The 21,839-nt window shown below is 37.0% G+C and overlaps 2 protein-coding genes across 2 annotated transcripts; one reads left to right on the forward strand and one right to left on the reverse strand.

The window, feature by feature from the left end:
• Nucleotides 2,973-7,016, reverse strand: LOC18772365 (ras-related protein RABE1a). Its single transcript, XM_007205820.2, has 9 exons — nt 6,753-7,016; nt 6,511-6,629; nt 5,393-5,465; nt 5,197-5,297; nt 4,517-4,582; nt 4,172-4,269; nt 3,991-4,053; nt 3,821-3,913; nt 2,973-3,340 (listed from the first exon to the last, which is right to left on the reverse strand). The coding sequence occupies exons 2-9, from the start codon at nt 6,581-6,583 to the stop codon at nt 3,257-3,259; spliced, it is 651 nt and encodes a 216-aa protein (XP_007205882.1). The 5' UTR covers nt 6,584-6,629; nt 6,753-7,016; the 3' UTR covers nt 2,973-3,256.
• Nucleotides 17,636-21,804, forward strand: LOC18772824 (soluble inorganic pyrophosphatase 4). The gene is made up of 9 exons (XM_007205769.2): nt 17,636-17,854; nt 19,283-19,456; nt 19,555-19,583; nt 19,990-20,055; nt 20,135-20,242; nt 20,544-20,609; nt 20,679-20,799; nt 20,911-20,992; nt 21,373-21,804. The coding sequence occupies exons 2-9, from the start codon at nt 19,285-19,287 to the stop codon at nt 21,413-21,415; spliced, it is 687 nt and encodes a 228-aa protein (XP_007205831.1). The 5' UTR covers nt 17,636-17,854; nt 19,283-19,284; the 3' UTR covers nt 21,416-21,804.

Here is a 21,839-nt window from a genome sequence, read left to right on the forward strand (position 1 = left end):
GTATAACAGAATTCATTTCAACCAGATTCCCCTATTAGGCTCCAACATAGGTGATTGATTCTCAGCCTCATCCATGTTAACGCCCTCGAATTTGTTCTCTAAACATTCCAAATGCCAGCACTTGCTGGAGGAGGTGACATAATGCTGAACAGCAGAAAACCGGAAGCTCTAATGCTTTTGGTAGTTGAATTAATGTAGATTCTGTTTTGGTGGTTTTAGTAATACAAGCGATATTAGAGAGGGAGAAATTGAACTTAGAACCTAAAGTGTACGGATAAATGCTCTTAACCACTTATGTTACAAACCCCTTGCATTAAAGGCCAGTTTTTGCAGTAAAAAACTAGGAGCACCCAAGTTCCCGCTACTCTTTGGTTTTTTTAAAAACATTTTAATGGTTTGTTTTCTTGTGCTTTTTTAAAACATGACTCATCTGTAGACTAGGCACTAGTATTAAGGCTAAATGGCCAAACCAACTCCTGTCTGGAACCCATTAGGTCATGTAGTTTAGAGATTGTGGGTCCAGGGCCCACTCAACAATGATGTGAAATAATGTGGATGATGTCGTTCAAAATTTTCTGCTTATTTTAGTGCTACACAGAGATTAGGGTTACATGAGGGTTGGTTTTTTCTTCTTTTTTTGTTTTGTGCATGAGGGAGTTTAGGTTCAAAGATCTTTCAGAAAATTGACATGGATACTGACTTCGATCTAATTAACATTCTGGTTCACTTGGGCTACAAAAAAGAACACTCAACACGTGGTTTTTGGTTCAAAAGAGAATGTTGCAGTTTGAGATTTGTCATGCTATGTGGTCTCCACATGCACCAGAGAGCTCAGCAGCATTCAAAATTATGCAGTTTTAACTGGAGCATCTTGAAAGTATTGATCTTCCACCCTCTCTCTCTCTCTCTCACACACACACACACACACACATCACACAAATGGGAAATATACCTCTCTCTCTATTGTTTTTTATGCATCAAACTCTTGCCAAAACTGAACAAGGAAACACAACCACCACCAACTGAATTAGATTTATATTCCATTTGGTGATAAAGGCTGATTCAGTTTGATCTTTAACTGTAAAGCCATCCACTAGCTTGCAATTCTTCCTCCTGATTTTTACTTGTACTCTTCTGTTTCCCATGTAATGGAGTTTTTCTGGCACTTAAGCTCATAATGATGACAACTTACCCATTAGCCCACATTTTCTGTTGCATCATCAGCTATAGATAATAGCATAAGGGAAGAATTTAATGGAAATGAGCAGTGGCATCTGAGTAGGCAACAAGTCTTGGCTGGAAACTTGATGGCAGGCAGACCATGGCATTAAGCTGCTTATAAGACCAGACATGAGACAACTTCTTTTATTTTCCTCTTTCCAATCGGAAGTGCCACTAATGAATGACAGCAGCATCCAGAATAATATATGGCAGTGGCATCTGAGTAAGATCCATTTCTGAACAAATCTACCCCAAAAGAATCACAGCCATGAAAACTTTCATGTATTAATCCGGCCACGCAATGACTCGAAAAATTTATCTTGTCACAGAGTCTAACACGATATGTTGTTTGTTTTATTGTTAATCTAACCATTCTTATTCAAATTTCGAGCATTATCCGAAATGTTCGATTGTCAATATAACAAAAACATCTGAGTCTACTTCCTCTTATCTTATCACTAATTGTAATGGATTCCGGAGGAACTACTACATCATCCAGTGAGGCATTTGTTTTACATAGTCTCCTTTTGGATGATGAACCATAATGGGATAAACATCAATTATTTGTGCCTACGTATGGTAGCTTTTGTATCTGTCAGGAGTTGCACTGGGAACACTGAAAGTGGTTCCTCATTGCAGAATGAGACTCTGCTTTATACGGTCAAACTACCAAAAGAGATTGTTAAGATAGAAATGAGGATTTTCAAAGAAAAAGAAAGGGTTTAATTGGTGGAATCCATCACCTTTCAATTTGTATTGACCATAACTATTTAAAGCTTTGTGGGCAATCACTGAATCAATAATGAGATAGATTTCTCCTCTCTTTTTTCCTTTTTACTTTATTTGCTTTTTTCTAAAATGGGCATGGGCCATGAATTATCAACTGCATTATTAAACTTTTGATCAATTTTCCAAAAAAAAACAAAAAAACAAGGCAGCTTTTAGCGTAGTGGAAGTCTATTAGCTCTATGGGCTACATATCAGAAGGTACCCCCACGTCCTAATACACTCCAAATCAACTTGCTTGATTTGATGCAGTTTCGTAGACAAAAGAATTTTGGTAAGCAGTTAAAAGGGAATACATTATCAGCAGCATTAGGACGCTTTATATGTAACCCACTTTGAGCATGGCCGTGCTGAAACCTGTGTGGTTCATGCTAAATGCACCACAACTAACACCAGAGAGTGTGAGGCAACAGCAATACAACGATTTTTGGGCGCATTTCAGACAATAACACATAGATGTTGATATAGGGATAAGACGAGGCTTTACAACATCTGTTTCGGAATGTTTTGAACAAGACAAAATGGAATAGAGTTATGATGAACTAGCCTCACTTCTACCTTTTTTCACAGGCTCACACGAAAACACAAGAACCCTATCTTGCATGCCGGATCTGAGCTATTTACAGCCAGAACAACAAAAAACAAACGTCGACGCATGTAGGCGACTATTAACCATTGATAGGATTCAGCGTCACAGTGGTTTTCCACAGCTATCAATGGTTTGGAACCTCCAACTATATCAGCAATGGTCAGTCAACTCCTATCTCACTTTCTAAGAATGAACGAAAGGGGATGGAAATATTAAAATGCTTAGTTAAGTCAGTCACTTTATGCTGTTAGGAGAAATTTTCCTTCCCCTTGCTTCTTCCAAGATCCAAAGGGGGCCGTAAAGGAACCTTCATGCCAAAGCATTAAATAAAATGCAGCTCCCAAAAGCATCAACAAAGCTATGAAACAATTGTATAAGGGATGAGACAGGCTACTTTCACTATTAAAGAAGGCATCAACTTCTCCGTTTATATATGCTCAAGAAGATAAACTTTCATGAAAAATCAACTAACATATAATTGACTTCCCAAAATATGAGGATCTACCATTCACACCCAAATCAGTAGTAGTTATAAAATAATGATAAAAGAAAGCGATACAAGCACAAGTAACATAGTTGTGACAAATCAGTTTTTCCCCCAGCAGAGTGTTTGTGTTGTCTTAAACATTTACCCAGCATATCATGTTCAACACACTTTTCTTAAGAACCACAGCAAGCTGATTTTTGGGCAGCTTGAGCAGCCCCGGCTCCCTGATCTGGTTGGTTAATCTTGATTGTCTGAGGCTGCCAAAATTCAAAAAAAGTAAAGACTCAGTATATATCAGACTAGAAGATGAAAGATGGTATTTAATCAAACGGTTGGCACCAACTCAAACTTGGTATCAAGACTCGATACTCCATAATTTTCAAAGAAAGCAAATTTGAAACATTGTAAGAGGACGGATTTGGACCAGAGGCCAACACTTTAGAGGGTGACTACCAACTGGTCTATGCCCCCACCACATAGTTTGATATTAAATTATTGAACAGAAATAGTTTCTTTAAGCCAGGAGAGAAAAACAAAGGGGGATGAAATAGGGCTCCAACGTACAACAGAGAAAAAGAGAAGGAAAAAAAAAATAGATATTGTATATTTTCAGATGTTAAATTAAAAAGATCGTACAGACACTAATAATTTAGTTATACACAGGAAACCAAGCTACATATGTATCAGGAGGGAAAGACAGTAATATAAGTGACATGAACCATTCAAAATAATCATACCTCAGCCCTCGAGTCAGTATCGGCGAGTCTTTGCTTGATATCCCTAGCTATTGAAAAGAAGACCTCCTCCACATTTAAATTTGTCTTTGCACTCTGTAATACACAGTATTTTCAGCAAATAGGAAAAAACCAACTACTTTGTAAGTTAGAAGACACCATGAGAAACTCACTGTCTCAAAGAATTTGATGCCATACTCGTCAGCAAGTGCTTGACCCTTCGAAGTAGGGACAGCCTGAAAAATGTAACTTGTCAAGTAAAGATTGAAGATCACCAAGTCACATAGCACACAAATATGCACGAACCAGAAACGCCCATAAACAAGAAAACACAGAGAAGGGATAGGAAAAAACCCTTTTGCTTTCATCCATGTCAGCCTTGTTACCCACCAGGATCTTGTTGACATTGTCAGAAGCATGCTGTTCTATGTTACGAATCCAATTCCTAATGTCTGAATCCAGGTAGAAATTAGATTCATTACCATGTATATGTAATAACCAACAACTAAAAAAAATATTCCCTGTTAAAGAATGAATGACATCCATAGAATCCACAAACAAAATCCACAATAATCTTAATATCAGGCAATTGTACTTTCTTCACTTTAATAAAATCCACAGAAATAAAGTTCTATAAAGCTAGGAAACTGACAAATGATGAATATAAGCATAGGGTGATGTAAGTGATAAAGAAGTTACTGTTAAAAGATGACTCATCAGTGACATCATACACGAGCAAAATGCCCATGGCTCCACGGTAGTAAGCTGCAGAGACAAAGAATAATTAAGAATGCTTTGAAAAAATTTAGGAAATGAACGCAAGATTAGAAAAACCAATGTAAGAGGTAATATGAGATGTCAGCTTCGTTAACAGCTTTATGAGCTGAGACCCAGGTTCAAATATGATCATCTGATGTGCCACCCACAAAACTAAATTTTGAATTAAAACCAACGAACTGAAATGGCCCTAACCATCAGGTCTACATATTTCTTCCGTGCATGTCTCACAACTGTAGCAATAAAGCAACAGAGAGACCCTGGAACAATATAAGACCTTTGACTTTCAGAGAACTGTAAACCACCCATATAGAAAATATGGCAATATCTTAAAGTTAGACCAAAGACCCGTCTAGTCAAAGTATTAGGGTTTTTGTAAGAGGTCTTGTTGGCAGACTAGCACAAACCTAAGAACATTAATACATTCATCTAACTTTAAAACATTAATATGCAATTTTTGTTTAGTTTCTCCTTTATGAAGGCGCATCTTTGGCAGGCAAGGTTGCAAGCATCATATACTCAATCTTGCATTTAGGAGAAAGTGGGAGAATGGTTACACATTCAAATTCAACCTAAAAACACTTTAATGCCACAGAACTAACCAGTTGTAATTGTCCGAAACCGTTCTTGACCAGCGGTATCCCAAATTTGCAACTTAATTCGTTTCCCATCAAGCTCTATGGTCCTTATCTTGAAGTCAATACTGTCAAAGAATTACAACCTAGCAAGATTCAGAAGCAGTTGTAGAAGGGAGGAAGAACAAAACCCCTAATACAGTCATGCACAGAAAATACCTACCCAATGGTTGTAATAAAACTAGTTGTAAAGGACCCATCTGAGAAACGCAGAAGAAGGCAACTCTTACCCACACCTGCAAAGTTGCATAACAAAGAAAAAGAAAAGGGAATTAAACTCAAACTAATGGCTGTGGTACATACAAGAAAACATAAATACAAATGTGGGCATGCTCAACATCCATAATCAAATCATTGAAACATAATCAAATCATTGAAAAATAATCAAATGTGGTACTTCCTAGATGTCATCTGACCCTAGTAACGCTGGACAGGCATTTGAAAATAATCAAATCATTTGACGCCAGATGATAGTAAGTAGAATTAACCAAAACAATATAAATAGCATACAACAAATATTCACCTAAAATTGGAAACGTCCAAGGTTTTATATGAAACTACACCTTGGGAAGTATCAATAGACCAACATATACATGTTTAAGACACCACTTCAAACAGCTAATGGGTTTAGGCTAGACCATAAGTTTAAGTTTCTGGATTCAAGTCGGGTCTCAAACACGCATGCGTTGGCCCATAGGAGACTCCCCAAGGAGTTGCCCCCTAACAGGAGTCACTCAATGGTAAAGTGCAATCTAGCAATACTTTCTAAGAGTTATCCACTGATAAAAATTGCCCCGGAAAACATTATCAAAGAAATTATGCTAAGTTGAGTCCTAAGAAAACGGCATTCATCTTATAAAATAGCTCGAACTCCGATAGTCCCCAAACACAAATGGGATTATTTTGAAAATTCAAATAGAATAGACCTGAAATACAGACATCACATGAAATGCTGACCCAAAGGAAGCTAAACTAGAACTTCAATTAACTAAATTAAGAGCAAACCTAACAACTCAGACCACCTATTAAGAATGAAGCGGCTAACCACACGGTGACCCAAAACTTCCATTTCATCTAATATTACGCAAAACAAACATATATCTGGAATCAACAGCAACCCAAATACGATTTACCAAAGAGAAAAAGGAAACACAAAACAGAAAACATCTGAAATATGCACGTCAAATTCCGAATCAATATAAATGATCAAATAATGTGACAATAACACATTCCAGTCCATGAGATCACAACAAATGGGAGGGTAGAAATATAAAATCGTACCGCTGTCGCCGATCAGGAGGAGCTTTATGAGATAGTCGTAATCGGCTCGAGCTCTAGCAGGTGGAGCAGCCATGGCAAAAATTTCCCAAAGCCACAAAAATTACCAGCAACAATAAACCCTAGAGAGAAAAAACTGATTCCCGGTGAATAATTACACAAAAGCGGAACAAATAATCTTTGAAAAAAACAACGAGAGCGAAAATAAAAAGGTGAAAATTGATTTGAGGAAGATGAAGAGATACCAGATCAGGAAAGAGGAGAGTGAGATCTAAGCAGATGAGAGAAAAGAGGAGGGAAGCAGAAGCAGAGTCCCTGATACGTCAGCAGACTCAGCACCAGTCGGCCGTTGATTTTTTTGTTTTTTTATTTGTTTCGGTTTTTTGAAGAGAGAGAAATGATGTGTTTTAGGATGAGAGTTCCTGGCCGTTGGATTGTAGGGGGCAATTAGATCTGTGTGGATGTGACGCACGTTATTATACTCTCGTGAAGAGCGTCGGAGATGTTATGTTATGAAATGAATATTTTTTTAAAAAAATTTTTTGGTGAACATGGGGATGTTGATAAACTTTATAGTCCGTTCATTCAAAATTAAATAAATGAAATGAGACAAAAGGGAATGGTGAAGTTTTGATTTTTTTCACATTCGATACAATTATTACATGGTGATAGATTGGTATAATGGTAGATACACGTATGTTATCACGTTTATTCACATTACGGATATTATCACGTGTTATTTGCGTGATAGATATTATCATGTGTTATTCATATGATGAATATACATAAGGGAAAAAAAATAACATATAAAAACATTTCATCTTCAAACTTGCTTTGGACTTCTTCAATGATAATACATAATGGCATATGCATTTGAAGCCAAAATTTTGTAATTTTAGCATATTTACAACTAGTCTTTGGTTGAGCTTTATTGATGGGTCGCTTTACTTATTGGTTGAATATAACTAGATGTAAGGTCACTCAATGAGTCGAATGGTGGGTGGTATCAAAGGATATATAGATGAGAGAAGAGATTGACGAAGAGTTGAGATATGATCATTTCTCTTAGTTGGATAATATTTTTAATATTAAAAGAGATTTCAAATTCGAATCTAACATTGAAGGGAGCAATGTTATATGTATGTTATCGTAGATCTCAAATTGATGAGAGAAATTGCCAACCTTGAACATTGATCGCCCACCAAAACTAGGTTTTGATGATTGCCTAATCTTATTCAGAGGCATTTCAAACAAGCCCCCTAGTCCAAATTTGAGGAGGGCCTTAGGTTTGAAGTGATGGGAGTAGAAGAAGCATGATGGGTTCAACATCTTTGTTCATAGCTATTGGGCTTAAACAAAAAGGCTTACTATCAAAATTGGGTTGGGTCTTGACTATGAACTAGAATACCCTTCACAAAACAAACTTAAAATATTAAGAGTTAAATACTTTTTGGTCATTGAATTTTGCACAAAACTTTAATTTGGTCACAAAGAATTTTTTTTAGCTAAACTGATCATTGTGTTCCCATAATTTACAATTTGTAGACATTCTATTATTTTTTATTAAGTGTAGTTATTTTTTTTTTTTAAAGGAAACACCTTCATTCTTGTTCCTCTAACTCAACAAGTATGGTATATTGACCTATTATGGTTTAACAAATTGGGGGAAATAGTTGAATTGAAAGTATAAGGAAAATCAAAAAGTCAAACCAAATTAAAATGAAATCAACAACTTACGAATAAATTTTGGCGCTCTATACGCTTGATTACGTCTTCTCACTAAATGTGGTTCTCACTCAATCGATTTAGGTTTCTATATAGCATCCAATCCTTGACTTTATACCTCACAATTTAGATTTCAACCTAAGATTTGCCCCAATTTGTTAAACCCTAATAGCACAATATGCCCTAACTCATTGAGTTAGAATAAGAAGGCTAAACGTGCTTCCTAAAAAAAAAAAATTACTGCATTTAATGGAAATTAACGAAAGATAAAGGTGTTTATAAATTGTAAACTTGGGGAAACACAATAATCAATTTGGCTAAATTTTTTTCTCAGTGACCAAATTGAATTTTCGTGTAAAACTCAGTGACCAAAACGGTATTTAACCCAAATATAAAATATAGTTTTTTTTTTTGGGTAAAAAAATCTCAAGTTTTACTGCCCCACTTTACCAAGAAAACAATATAAAGTTTTACAAATTTACTTTATGTATTTATACAATCGATAGTCTATATTATTCTAAATTAATATAATATATGAAAATGAAGATTTGAACTTTAGTGCAAGGGAGCGAGCTTATTGCCCTATCCAACTGACCTAACATATGTATGCTTTTAATTTACTTCATACGAGGCTACCAAGATGATATATTCAATCCGTGAGACATTCATTGCAAAGCCTCCTCCTTACCAACTAAAACTATAACATGCTTTGCACATTCATGAAAGATTTCAAATCAAGATCAAACATTATAATATACCCACCAACCAATTTTTTTTTAATTAAAAAAAAAAAAAAAAACAGGCGAAAAATCAAACTCAGGTAGGCTTACACTTGTATTCAAAGACTACTCCAAATCCTTCATCGCATATACAAAATAGTTGGCCAACTATGCACTCAAGATGAAAGATGTTATTCATTTTTGAATTATTGTTTGGTACGTACAATATAAAAATGGTGGTGCCACGTGCCATTTCATTTTCTCAGCTAAATATCTAAAACCAGCGATCTAAAATCTCAAGGCAGTTCCGCTTGGACGCTTGTTCTTATGTGCCTATTGTGATGGATGGTCGGGTTTCCTACCAGTCCATCTGTGTGTGTCGGCGCCCTCCAATCGTACTTGTTCTTGCGCACAATTGACTTGTCTCACGCTTGAGCTAGTTGAGTGTGATTTGCACTAGAATTACAAAATGTATTTTAGATGCTTCGTTCCGTGACAAATGAGCCTTCTTTCTTTATGTTGATGTCTGTTGCTTTTTGCATGGTATGATTGATGTTTACATGTCGATTCTAGAATTTAATTTATTGGAACATTTTGCTAAGATAAGTGGTTCGTATACGTAGGCAATCATTTTTGACCGTTGATGACAGTAATGGAGCTATGAATTTTACAGGGGCAATATTTAAAAGATTAGAAGTTCAACAACAAAAATTAGACAACTAAATACCATTAGAATTTTAAATAATACTAACTCCCTTAGATTCATGATGGGTGAAGTCTAAACACATAGTGAGCACCATCATAAGGACAGGTTCCAGAATCTCATTTCGGCGAGGGAGGTTGTAAAGAAACTGGTATTTCATATATTTGTGTAATATACAATTCTGAATGTACAGCAACATATATAGGAGATGAACCTACAATTCTCCTTGTATCTAGATCCTACGAATCAGTGGTTAACCAAAATAGGAATGCTAAATTGCAGCTGTCAATCTTTTATACTAGGAAAGAAATATTCACGTTGACTTCTTATTTCAATACGCCCCTTCAAGTTGGAGAGTGTATGTTGTATACTCCCAACTTGCCTAATAATGAGCCAAAAGGAACCTTGCCCAAGGGTTTAGTAAATATATCAGCAATCTGCATCTTTGTTGGCGTGTAGGCAGTAGACACCAAGCCTGATTGAATGTTTTGTCTCACCAAGTGACAATCAAGATCAATATGCTTCGTTCGCTCGTGAAATACTGGATTCTTTGCAATATAAAGGGCTGATTGATTATCACAATGCAATACTGCTGGTTCTGAATGTTGAATGCCCAAGTCTTTGAGGATGTAACGTAACCATGTGAGCTCACAACATGCATCTGCCATAGCTCGGTATTCTGCTTCTGTAGAGGAACGTGCCACAGTATTTTGTTTTTTGGTTTTCCAAGAAATCAAAGAATCACCAAGGAAAGTACAATAACCTGTGACAAATCTCCTGGTAGTTGGACAACTTGCCCAATCTGAGTCACAAAATGCCTTTAACTTTAGGTTGTTTGTCGTAGGAAATAAAATGCCTTGTCCTGGAGAGCCTTTCAAATAACGTAGTACACGAAGAGCTGCATCTAGATGAGGTTGGTGTGGCTCATGCATGAAACGGCTAAGCACATGGACAGCAAATGAGAGATCTGGCCTCGTTACTGTGAGATAAATGAGGCGACCTACTAACCGCCTGTATCTGGTAGGATCTTGTAGTGGTTTGCCATCAGTAGGGTTGAGTCTAAGCGTCTGCTCCATGGGAAAGGAATAAGGGCGAGCACCTAAAAGTCCAGCGTCGTCAAGTATATCCAGTGCGTACTTGCGTTGAGAGATGAAGATTCCCTTCTTTGATCTTGCTACTTCAATTCCCAAAAAATATTTAAGATTTCCAAGGTCTTTTATGCGGAAGCGAGTATGGAGGAAATCCTTAAGAGACTGAATGGCCTTAGGATCATTCCCTGTAATGACAATATCATCTACATAAATTAATATAATGGTAAATGAATTATCGTGATACCTTGTGAAAAGTGAATAATCTGCCAGGGATTGGACAAATCCGGCATCTTGAAGGGCATTGGTGAACTTGGCAAACCAATTTCGTGATGCTTGCTTCAACCCGTATAATGATTTGTGTAGCCGACAAACCAAGTGCTCCCCCTGTCGGCGAAGGCCAGGTGGAGGAAGCATGTAGACTTCTTCGTCTAAATCTCCATGAAGAAAAGCATTTTGGACGTCTAATTGGTGGAGGGGCCAATTGCGTACAGCGGCAAGAGCAAGCAAGCATCGGAAAGTCACCAATTTAGCTGTGGGAGAGAATGTCTCCGTGTAGTCCAAGCCTTCCTGTTGGGTATATCCCTTGGCCACGAGACGAGCTTTGTAGCGCTCGACGGAACCGTCAGAATTATATTTGACTTTGTACACCCATTTGCAGCCAATTGGATGTTTTCCTGCAGGTAAAGGTGTTATGGACCAAGTATTATTTTGCTCAAGAGCTTGAATTTCCTTGTCCATGGCTTCTTGCCAAAGAGGGTCAGTCGAAGCTTGGGCAAAAGTAGTTGGCTCAACAACTCGAGAGATGGAAGCTACAAAAGATTTGTGAGTGGATGACAAATTATGATAATTAAGAAATTGGGAAATAGGGTATCGGGTGCCCTTACCTTTTGTATTTGAAGAAGATGACGAATCATAATAGGGAGACATGGCGGTGTAACATTGGTAGTCACGTAGGAGCACTGAAGGTTGTTTTAGGCGTTCAGAATGTCGAAGCGGTGGTGGTGGGTGGCTATCATGTGATGGACTTAGTGGTGGACTAGGTTGAGGGGATATATTAGATTGCGTGTTGGGGCTAAATTGGGTGTGTGTATTTGGACTAGATTGTGTGCGTGGACTAGGTGGTGGTGTATTTGGAAGAGGTGGTGTAGGTGTGCCAGAGTGTGTGTTTGGGCTAGGTGGATGCATATCTAGAGTGGTTGGCGGATTTGGCTTGGAAGATGAAGTGGGTAGTGGGTCTGATATGTGGACAGGCTCATAATCATAATCATTGGGGGTTAAAGGCAAGACAGGGATAGTAGGTACATCATGTTGATTAGCAAAAGGAAAGACATTTTCATGAAAAATAACATCTCGGCTACTGAAAAACTTTTTGGTCTCTAAGTCATAAACACGATAAGCCTTTTGACCAAAAGGATAACCCACGAAAATACATTTACGTGCCCGTTTATCAAATTTATGAGAAGGGTGTAAATTAGTTGCATAACAAAGACAACCAAAAATGCGAAGATGTTTATAAATGGGTGGATGGTTAAATAAAAGCTCATAGGGAGTTTTACCAGTTAAAAGTGGAGTGGGGAGACGATTAATCAGATATGCAGCAGTGAGTACGCATTCTCCCCAGAAATTAAGAGGGAGATGTGCATGGAATCGCAAGGCTCGAGCCATCTCTAGAAGGTGTCGGTGTTTACGTTCCACAACCCTATTTTGTTGAGGTGTTGAGACGCAGGAATGTTGGTAAACGACACCAAGATCTGCAAAAAACGTTTTTAGAGAAGAAAACTCACCACCATTATCTACACGAATAGCTTTTATTGTTTTGTTAAATTGAGTAGAAACAAAGGCAAAAAAGGATTTAAGAAGACCTTGAGTATCAGATTTATATTGCATTAAATAAACCCATGTGCACCTTGTATAATCGTCAACAATAGTCAAAAAATATATTGCCCCAGAATGAGAAGGAATTTTATGTGGACCCCAGATGTCACAATGAATTAAATCAAAAGAAGCAATACTTGAAATGGAACTTAAAGTAAATGGAAGTCTAGTTTGTTTAGCCAATGGGCAAAAATCACAGGAGTGCTGGGAAAAGAAAATATCAGATTCATGTTGAGCCAAGATACGAAGACGGGCATCTGATGGATGTCCTAACCGCAGGTGCCAAAGATTTTGTCGAGATAACACATGGTGTGAGGAGGATGGTGGCTTCTGAGAAATATAGTTTGAATCAAAATAGTATAGGTTGCCATGCCGCCTACCCAATCCAATCATCTTCTTCGTAACCAAGTCCTGTATATAACAAAAATTGGGAAAGAACACAACACAACAATTAAGTGACTCTGTGAGTTTGGGAACTGACATCAAATTAACATTAAAGGATGGAACACAAAGAACATCAGTTAGACACAAATTTTCATCAAAAGTGATTTTGCCAGTGGATTTTATGGGTGCCTTAGCCCCTGTGGGCAATCCTACTGGGGACATGGAGGACGGAGACGTGTCAGTTAGAAAGTCATGTGAATTAGTGATATGGTCGGTAGCGCCACTGTCAATTACCCAAGCATGCGATAAATTGGATTGCTTTTGAGAAAATAGACAAGAAGGAGAAGACAGACCTGCAAAATTTACTTGGGTTTGTGAAACATCTTCTTTACCTACAGCGCCCATAATTTGTTGGCATTGGTCTAGTGTAAGGTGGGGCGCGATGGACTGGAGATGATGAACTTGTGAATCTGAGTTTTGGACATTATTGGCAGCATGTGACTTCCTTTGGTTTCCTTGGTGCGCACTGCTTCTTCTATCAGGCAGAGAGACTTCTTTGTTGTGCCACTTATGTCCTGGAGGGAACCCTTTGAGATAATAGCAAGTATCAACGGTGTGAGTATCTCCATTGCAGTGAGTGCAACGTCGAGTCTCTTTTTGGCTCCCTCGAAAAGAGGAATGAGGTTGTGAGTTCTGTCCTTGTTGTGAATTATATCCTTGTTGTGAGCGGAATTGATAAGCGGGTTTAGAAGAACCCCCTGTCTTATTGTGGATACTTAACATGGCCATGCTTTCTGTATTTGCATGGGTAGTAGTGATTTCACGTTGTTTCTCTTCCTGTGAAAGTAGGGAATATGCCCTTCGAACTGATGGCAAAGGCTCCATAAGGAGAATCTGCCCTCGGATCGCTGCATAGGATTCATTTAGTCCCATCAAAAATTGCATCAAGCGTTGTTGTTCCTCGCGCTCGGCCAACGACTTCTTTGCTCCACAGGAGCAAACTTCTGTATCATTGTAGGAACCGAGTTCGTCCCAATAGCTCTTTAGTTTTGAATAATATGTTGCCAGAGGCATCTGATCTTGTGTATGTGTCGCTATGCTGCGTTGAATCTGAAAAATCCTAGGAGCGTTGCTCTGTGAAAATCGTTCTTTTAAATCAGTCCAGACTTCATGAGCTGTCTCAGCATAAATAACACTATTAGAAAGGTCAGGATCCAAAGAATTGAGAATCCACGACAAGATCATGTCGTTACACCTCTGCCATCGTTGATACTCTGTAGGTTTTTTTTTGGTGAGGGATGGCTTCACAATGGACCCATCAATAAAGCCTGTTTTGTTTTTCGCACTCAAGGAAATTCGTACTTTACGACTCCAAGTGCTGTAGTTATCACCGGTCAGTGGCATGGAAGCCAATACCATGCCGGGATGATCTGAGTGGTGTATGCAGTAGGGATCGGTAGAGTCATATGCATCTCTATCGGTAGAGTCATATGCATCTCTATCGGTTGTGGATGAGGACTTCTCTCTGTCAACTGGTTTGGCATCGTTGTCTGGTGCCATTGATGTTTATGGTGAAGGAAAAAAGGGAAGCTCTGATACCATGTAAAGAAACTGGTATTTCATATATTTGTGTAATATACAATTCTGAATGTACAGCAACATATATAGGAGATGAACCTACAATTCTCCTTGTATCTAGATCCTACGAATCAGTGGTTAACCAAAATAGGAATGCTAAATTGCAGCTGTCAATCTTTTATACTAGGAAAGAAATATTCACGTTGACTTCTTATTTCAATAGAGGTGCATGACCCTGTTGGTAGTTGATGAAATGCAAGTCTCATATGCATTAATGGTAAAAAATTACTCATAACGACTAATCGTAACACATCATTCACCATATGAGAGAATCTGAGTAAATTTCAATTCTCCTATTTATCCAAAATGGAAATTCCAAATTGCCCATTACCAAACAAGATGAAAAAGAAAAGAAAATTTGATGAGCTTCTTTAAAAAGCATAGAAGAAGGGAGTTGTAAAGGGGAAAATATTATGATGCTACATCTTCATGGCGTTCGAATTTCTAAGTCTAGATTCTTATAAGATAAAGAAAAATCAAAGTGGAATTTTGCAAGTAAGATTCCTGAGGCAATTGCAAAAATTCCTTGTTGTATATGGATTGCTACGTAGGACTGATGGAGAATGAGATGTATGATCACATCAACCTCTTTAGTCCTTAGGAATCGCATAATCGTCATAGTAAGAAAAGTAGGGCATGCTCAACTCTTCAATGAATCGTAGACAATTTTCCAATTTCATAGACATGAGATGCCTCAACATGCCCCAAGTTTATTAACACCATTTTCAGGTAAGTTTTTAATCCTATATGTATCATATCTATTATTACATCAACAGAGATGTTCTCTTGAGAAACAATATATAGTAACGTGAATCAAACTAGATTTACATGATTTAACATGTGCCATTTACCCCCACAAAACTATACATGTTTGGTAATCTAACTATTTAACTCAAATAAAAGTTCAGATATGTAACATTTATATATACAACCTGTTGCGTGCAAGTTGAAAACTTTGAAGTTCATCTCATAAAAAAAATATTTAGAAATTTAATTTAGACAAAAGGATTCCAAATCTCAAAATTCGTGGCATGTTTACTAATTCGTAATTGGATTTGGAGGAATTGAATTGGGGATGAATTGAATTAAGAAGAAGTTAGATTGAGGAGAATTAGATTCCGGATTCTTAAAGAAGTTGTTTACTAAAACATATGGAATTAGGGTAGGAGTGGTATTAATTACTAAAATATCCTCATTGTTGGGTTAAAGTAGATGACGAATTTGGATTTTTGAAAAATAATGTGAGGATATAATGGGTAAAAAAAAGAATTCCTAATAGGTTAGTTTTCCATGAATTAGAATACCGCATCCCATCCAAGAATTGGATTCTTCTAAAATCAGAAATTTAATTTCTAATTTTGTGTGGGCTTCACTTATTTTTCAATTCATTGATTGAAGTAAACGCAGAAATTCTTCCTATATGAAATTCAATTCCTGATTAATAAACACATCATTATAAGATATTATTAAAAAAAAAAATTCTTCTAGATGTATCCAAATTTCAGCAACGTGTACGCAGTGGCAGGCCATGAAAAAGTCACTAAGATTGACGTGGTCATTATTATTACTCTTCCTATAATCATACTTCTTTAAGTGTGCACCAGGTCAATACAAATGACCACATTCAAACGCTGCGTCCTTGCATGGACCAAATTTTTAATACAATCTAACTGTTCCCACGAAACAGTAAATCTATCCAAGGATAAGGTTTCATTTTTTATTTATTACCAATTTAGAAGGGAGACTGGTAGGTTTCTGCGGAGAGATCAAAGTCAAACCAAGAAAATTGTGGCCATGGAGTAATGGATAGGCATTCACACACACACACACACACCTCATACTCGCACCCCACATGCCCAATATAAAGGAAACTATCCCTTCTCATTGGCTGTGGTTTGCTTTCGATACACTTCTTCCACGGTCCACCGCATGATGACATGGCGGAATCCGACTAGGTGCGCAAAGCATCCACACGCAATTTTTGTGCTCCATTAGTTAGGCCCTCCCAATCCCTACTTAAAAAACATTTTCTGGGTAAAGTAAAGGTAGCTTAAGTGATTAAGAATAATTATTAATGCATCTGAACTCGTGTGTTTAAATTCTTCCCTTTTACTCAGTGGCGGACTCAGAAATTTTTTAGCAGAGGTGCAAAATTGATTAAGTATGAAAAATAATTTTTCGGAATAATCATTTTCTCAAGATAATTTTTGGCGGCTTTTATTCCTTACACATCAAATAAGAAAACTTGATTTTATGGGATTTTTGTATGAAGTATATATTGACTTAATGAGCCATCATTTTTAGCATAAATCGTATTTTGCACTAAAACTGATTTTTCATATTTTTGATTTGGTAGGAATTTAATTTTCTAGTATTTTTATTTAAATCCAAATGGGGGGTACTTCCTTATTTACATTGTAAACTTAAGTAAATGGAGTAATATAAAAATAAATCAAAGTAAAAGGACAAAGACATTTACTTAAATGTTGAAAATGAAAATAAGGTAATCTGTACACCAGTTGAGCGAAGGGGCAGTTTGAAGCACCTACAATGATTTTTTGGGTGAAGAGAGGTGCAGCTGCACCTCCTTGCACCTTAATGGATCCGCCTCTGCCTTTACTATTACTTATATCATAAAAAATATTTTTCTCTAAAAATATATATTTCAAATAATTAAGAGAATTTATCCATACATCCAAATTCATTCAATTTCTCCTTTTCCAAGCATTTGTTTTCAAGACACGTCTCACCGTCCGCTTCACGTATGAGCAGCGGACCCAAAAGGAATGCCCCCCACGACCGTTAGGAACGCCGTCTTTGTTCGAGGGTGGGGCCTTGCCTCAACCCAATAAGGCTGAGACACGTAGCGGATCAGTGCCAGCTGGAGGCACGTTCTATTCAGTTGGCCAGAATATACGGATGCCATAAGCATTTTAGTAGCACCAAAACTTGGGAATTTCTCACTTTAATTTTTTTTTTTCCTTTTGCCCTTTTTCCTTTTTTTTCTTTTTTTTTCCTTTAAATGGGAAGGCACAAAGAGAGCGGGAACACGTACAGCTGCTTATTGCTTTCCTCTACTTGAGCGCCCCATTCACTCCTCCTCTCTCTGCCTGCCTCCTCTTCTTTTTGAGATCTGTGCTCTTTGGTCGTCTCCTTCCTTCCTCTCGAGGCTTCTTCTTCAGCTAGGGTTTCGTAACTCCGATCCTTTACCGGTACGTGCTTGCTTTTACGATTCCGAGACTGTCGTTTTGTGTACTTTATGCTGCGTTTTTAGCTGATTTTAGCGTCGTTTTTCTGAATTTACTGTGCATTTCTGGCTGATTTTAGCGTCGTTTTTGTTCTGTTTGTGGATCTGATCTTTTTCTCTTCGCTTTTGCTCGTAAGCGTTTGTTTTTGCTGCGTGCGCTCCATGTTTGCGTTTTAATTGCTCTATCTTTATCACCATTGGAAATGATTGTGTGGAATTTATGCTAGTTTCTGAGATCAATTTTTCTAAATGTTGAGAGCTAGCCTTGTTCTTTGTTATGGTTCTGAGATTGCTCATGTTCTCTGTATTGTGAATTACTTCCTATTTTCGTAATTTTAGTAAATTTAAAGTCATAGTTTGGCAGATCTATACACGGTTTCGCCGGATATTTAGATTGCAGAAGTTTCCATACATTTTCATTTGCTCAGCGTTTACTTTTTTAAATAAACGCTTTGCTGACACGTTACCAGAAACATGTTGACTGTCAACTTGCAAGGATATTATTAAATTGATTTCGTGATTTTTAGCCTCTGGTGAAAAAAGAGCTTTTTGCAAAATTTGGAGCTGCTGATATTTGTCGATCTGGTGCAAGAAGCTAATTCGTCTCCTTAATGCCTTTTGTCATTCGTATCTGATTGCTTAAGTTCTGCAAATATGGCTTTTGTTTTATGTGATCTTGATATCAAAGCCGTCTTTTGCGAGAATTTTTTTTATATACGATTGTAACATCTGGAACTGAAGAAAGAGCTTTTACAAAATTTTGTTGGCATTTTTTGATTTGGTGTGAGAAAAAAGTTCTTCTCCTTGCTGTCCTTTTGTCATTTGGATGATCGGATCTGATAGCTTAAGTCCTTCAAAAATGGCTTTAGTTGTATTTGATCTTGTATATGAGTGCATTTGAGTTATCAATGTTCAACTTCATTATGAATATTGAATTCTGGAAAAATGGAACTGTTTCTGTATGTCCGTGTGTGTATATTGTACAAGGTTATTGAAAAAGGGAAAGGAAAAAGGTTCAATTTGTTTAAATATATCTAAAATGTTTCTTCATAAGTCTTATCGTATTTGAAGGCCCTCAACATTTTGTGTTTGACTCTTGTTAATCAAAGGATAAAGCTCATATTTAGCATGACATTCTTTTATGATATTGATTACTATTACTACTCCAGTTGTTTGAGATAGACTTCTATGGCGTGTACATATGCCTTCTTTTGTTGGCCCACTTATTCTTGATTTTAACTTTTGGGAATTGTGTTTAAGGCCTGTTAGACATGCTCCATGAAACATTGTTGAAAAAATCATATCGAAATCTTTTGCTTGATTAATTAAATAGCTCATAGAGTGTTTCTGTAGTTGTGCTTTTGATGACTTCATTTGGTCTTATATCTTGTAGTTATGGCTCCACCAATTGAGACTGTTCAGAAAGTTGAGCCTCCTCAAAAAGTTATCGACTCCCATCATCATCATCATCATCATCATTCCTCACATCCACCTCTTAATGAGAGGATACTTTCTTCCATGACCAGGAGGTCTATAGCTGCACACCCTTGGCATGATCTTGAAATAGGTGAGCAGTAACTTTGGCAGCCATCTTGGTCACGTCAGCTTTCTTTAATTGTTATTTTACCCTATGTATAACTTTTTTTCCTTTTCATTTTAATATAGGACCTGGAGCTCCAAAGATTTTCAACTGTGTAAGTATACTGAACCTTAATAACTATTTGATGCCTTAATTTTTTATTATAATGATTTTATCATTTGCTCAAATTATGCATTTTCCATGCTTATTTTGAACGAATATTGATTAGACACACTGAATGATTGTACAATGCAAATACGGAACTGAAGAAGTCATCTTAGATTACGTTGACCAACTTTCCAGAATGTAGTGACATTCTTAATATAATTCTCATTATTAAAATAATCTGCTCCAGAAGATAATTTTCTCTATAATATCATAGTTGACAGTATTTTCTCTAACTAGTCAGTTTTCATAGTCCAATTCTAACAGTTACGACCTTTATAGTACTTATTCAGAAACTATGTATTGTGATATGTTTGGCATCCTACTGATTGTTGTTCTTGTGGAAATGTATCCAGGTTATTGAAATTCCAAAAGGAAGCAAAGTGAAATATGAGCTTGACAAAAAAACTGGACTCATCAAGGCAAGTATTGCGCCAAGCTAATCTTCCTCATATTTTTAGTACATAAAGTATGCTTGCTGACAGGTCTTTGTATGTGCAGGTTGACCGCATACTGTACTCATCGGTTGTCTACCCCCACAACTATGGCTTCATCCCCCGAACTCTTTGTGAGGACAATGACCCCTTGGATGTCTTGATTATTATGCAGGTATTTTTATGCTTCTTTCCTTTGGAAATGCCATTTTGGAATTTTATTTTAGCATTCTAACCTGAATATGACATGAACCATTCCCTACGATATAATCAATCTTAAGCATGTAAAACTCATATAAAAAGTTGTAAGATTATTCAGACATATTTTTAAAGCCATGCACAGTTGCTGGTGAAATCTTGTGTTAATGTTTGTAAAAAACTTTGAGCAGCTTCTAAATCCATTTGGTTTTTGTTAAAGCTGATGCTTGTATGTGGAAACTCACGCTGATGTATTTTGACTCTGAAAAAACTTACAGGAGCCAGTTGTTCCTGGATGCTTTCTTCGGGCAAAAGCTATTGGCTTGATGCCTATGATCGATCAGGTACATATTCAGACAGAAATGTTGGTTCTTTTAAATTTGTTGCAAAGTTCTAATTTTCTATGAAATCAGGGTGAGAAAGATGACAAGATAATTGCTGTCTGTGCTGATGATCCCGAATACCGACACTACCAGGACATCAAGGATCTCCCACCACATCGTTTGGCTGAGATCCGGCGCTTCTTTGAGGACTGTATCCTTTTTGAAATTTCAGTTTCTAGAAGTCGTAATTTTGTGGGATAAACTGTTTCTTTCTCCAAAGCCCTATTAATTTTTTTTTTCCTTAACCAACCAAAAAAATCAGACAAGAAAAATGAGAACAAAGAAGTTGCAGTTGACGACTTTCTCCCTGCATCTGCTGCCTATGATGCAATCCAGCATTCCATGTAAGTGTTAATGCTCTCTGAAAATTATACTGTCAGTGGTGTTATGAGAATGTAGATGTTAGAAATCAGAATAGCATGGATACAATTCAAAAGTACTGAATCGCCCCTCGACTTTTCAAGTTTTGATCATTTCTGGTTCTTAAGAAAATTGATTTGAACTGCATTTGTCGGCCTAAATTTCATTTCACATCAGCCAAAGTCAAGCATTTTAATACCAGTTCACATCCTCAACCAAGAGTCGGGGTTAGATGCCTGCATTCAGTTTACATTTGGGTTTGTCTAGAGAGTCTAAATAGTCTATAATATTACTTGTCTACAAACTTAAATGAATGGAGTACGAACTTAATCTCTCAAACTCTTTTTGTTCTAATGTGATATAGGGATCTATATGCGGACTACATAGTGGAGAGCCTCAGGCGGTAGTTGTTTGTGCAAGCAATGAATCTTGGGTGCTATCATCTATCATCTGTAATGAAAATAACTTTATTATTGTGTTGTTTATGCATGCATTTTGTTTCGCAATGTATGCATATGCTTATACTACGACTCTAGATGGATTGTCAACTCTGCTTCATATGACAAGTATTAAAACTTTTATACAGTAATGAATATCGAAAACGACTGGAAAAAGAATTGTAGTTTGGGTTAATATATTGGTTTTGTGTTATTCTTCATTCACCCCGGCATGGGTTTGAAACAAATTGTATTTGTATGCATTGTGGCTGTTCCTATTCATTTTTTGGAGTAAATATGTATTCTTTACTATTGTAGATGTAATGTAATGAATCTGTTCTTGTGGACAGTTGATTTTTCGTAGAATGCTTGAAGGTGGAGTTTGTAACATCAA

The sequence above is a fragment of the Prunus persica genome, chromosome G6, assembly GCF_000346465.2.
Source record: "Prunus persica cultivar Lovell chromosome G6, Prunus_persica_NCBIv2, whole genome shotgun sequence".
Lineage (NCBI taxonomy): Eukaryota > Viridiplantae > Streptophyta > Magnoliopsida > Rosales > Rosaceae > Prunus > Prunus persica.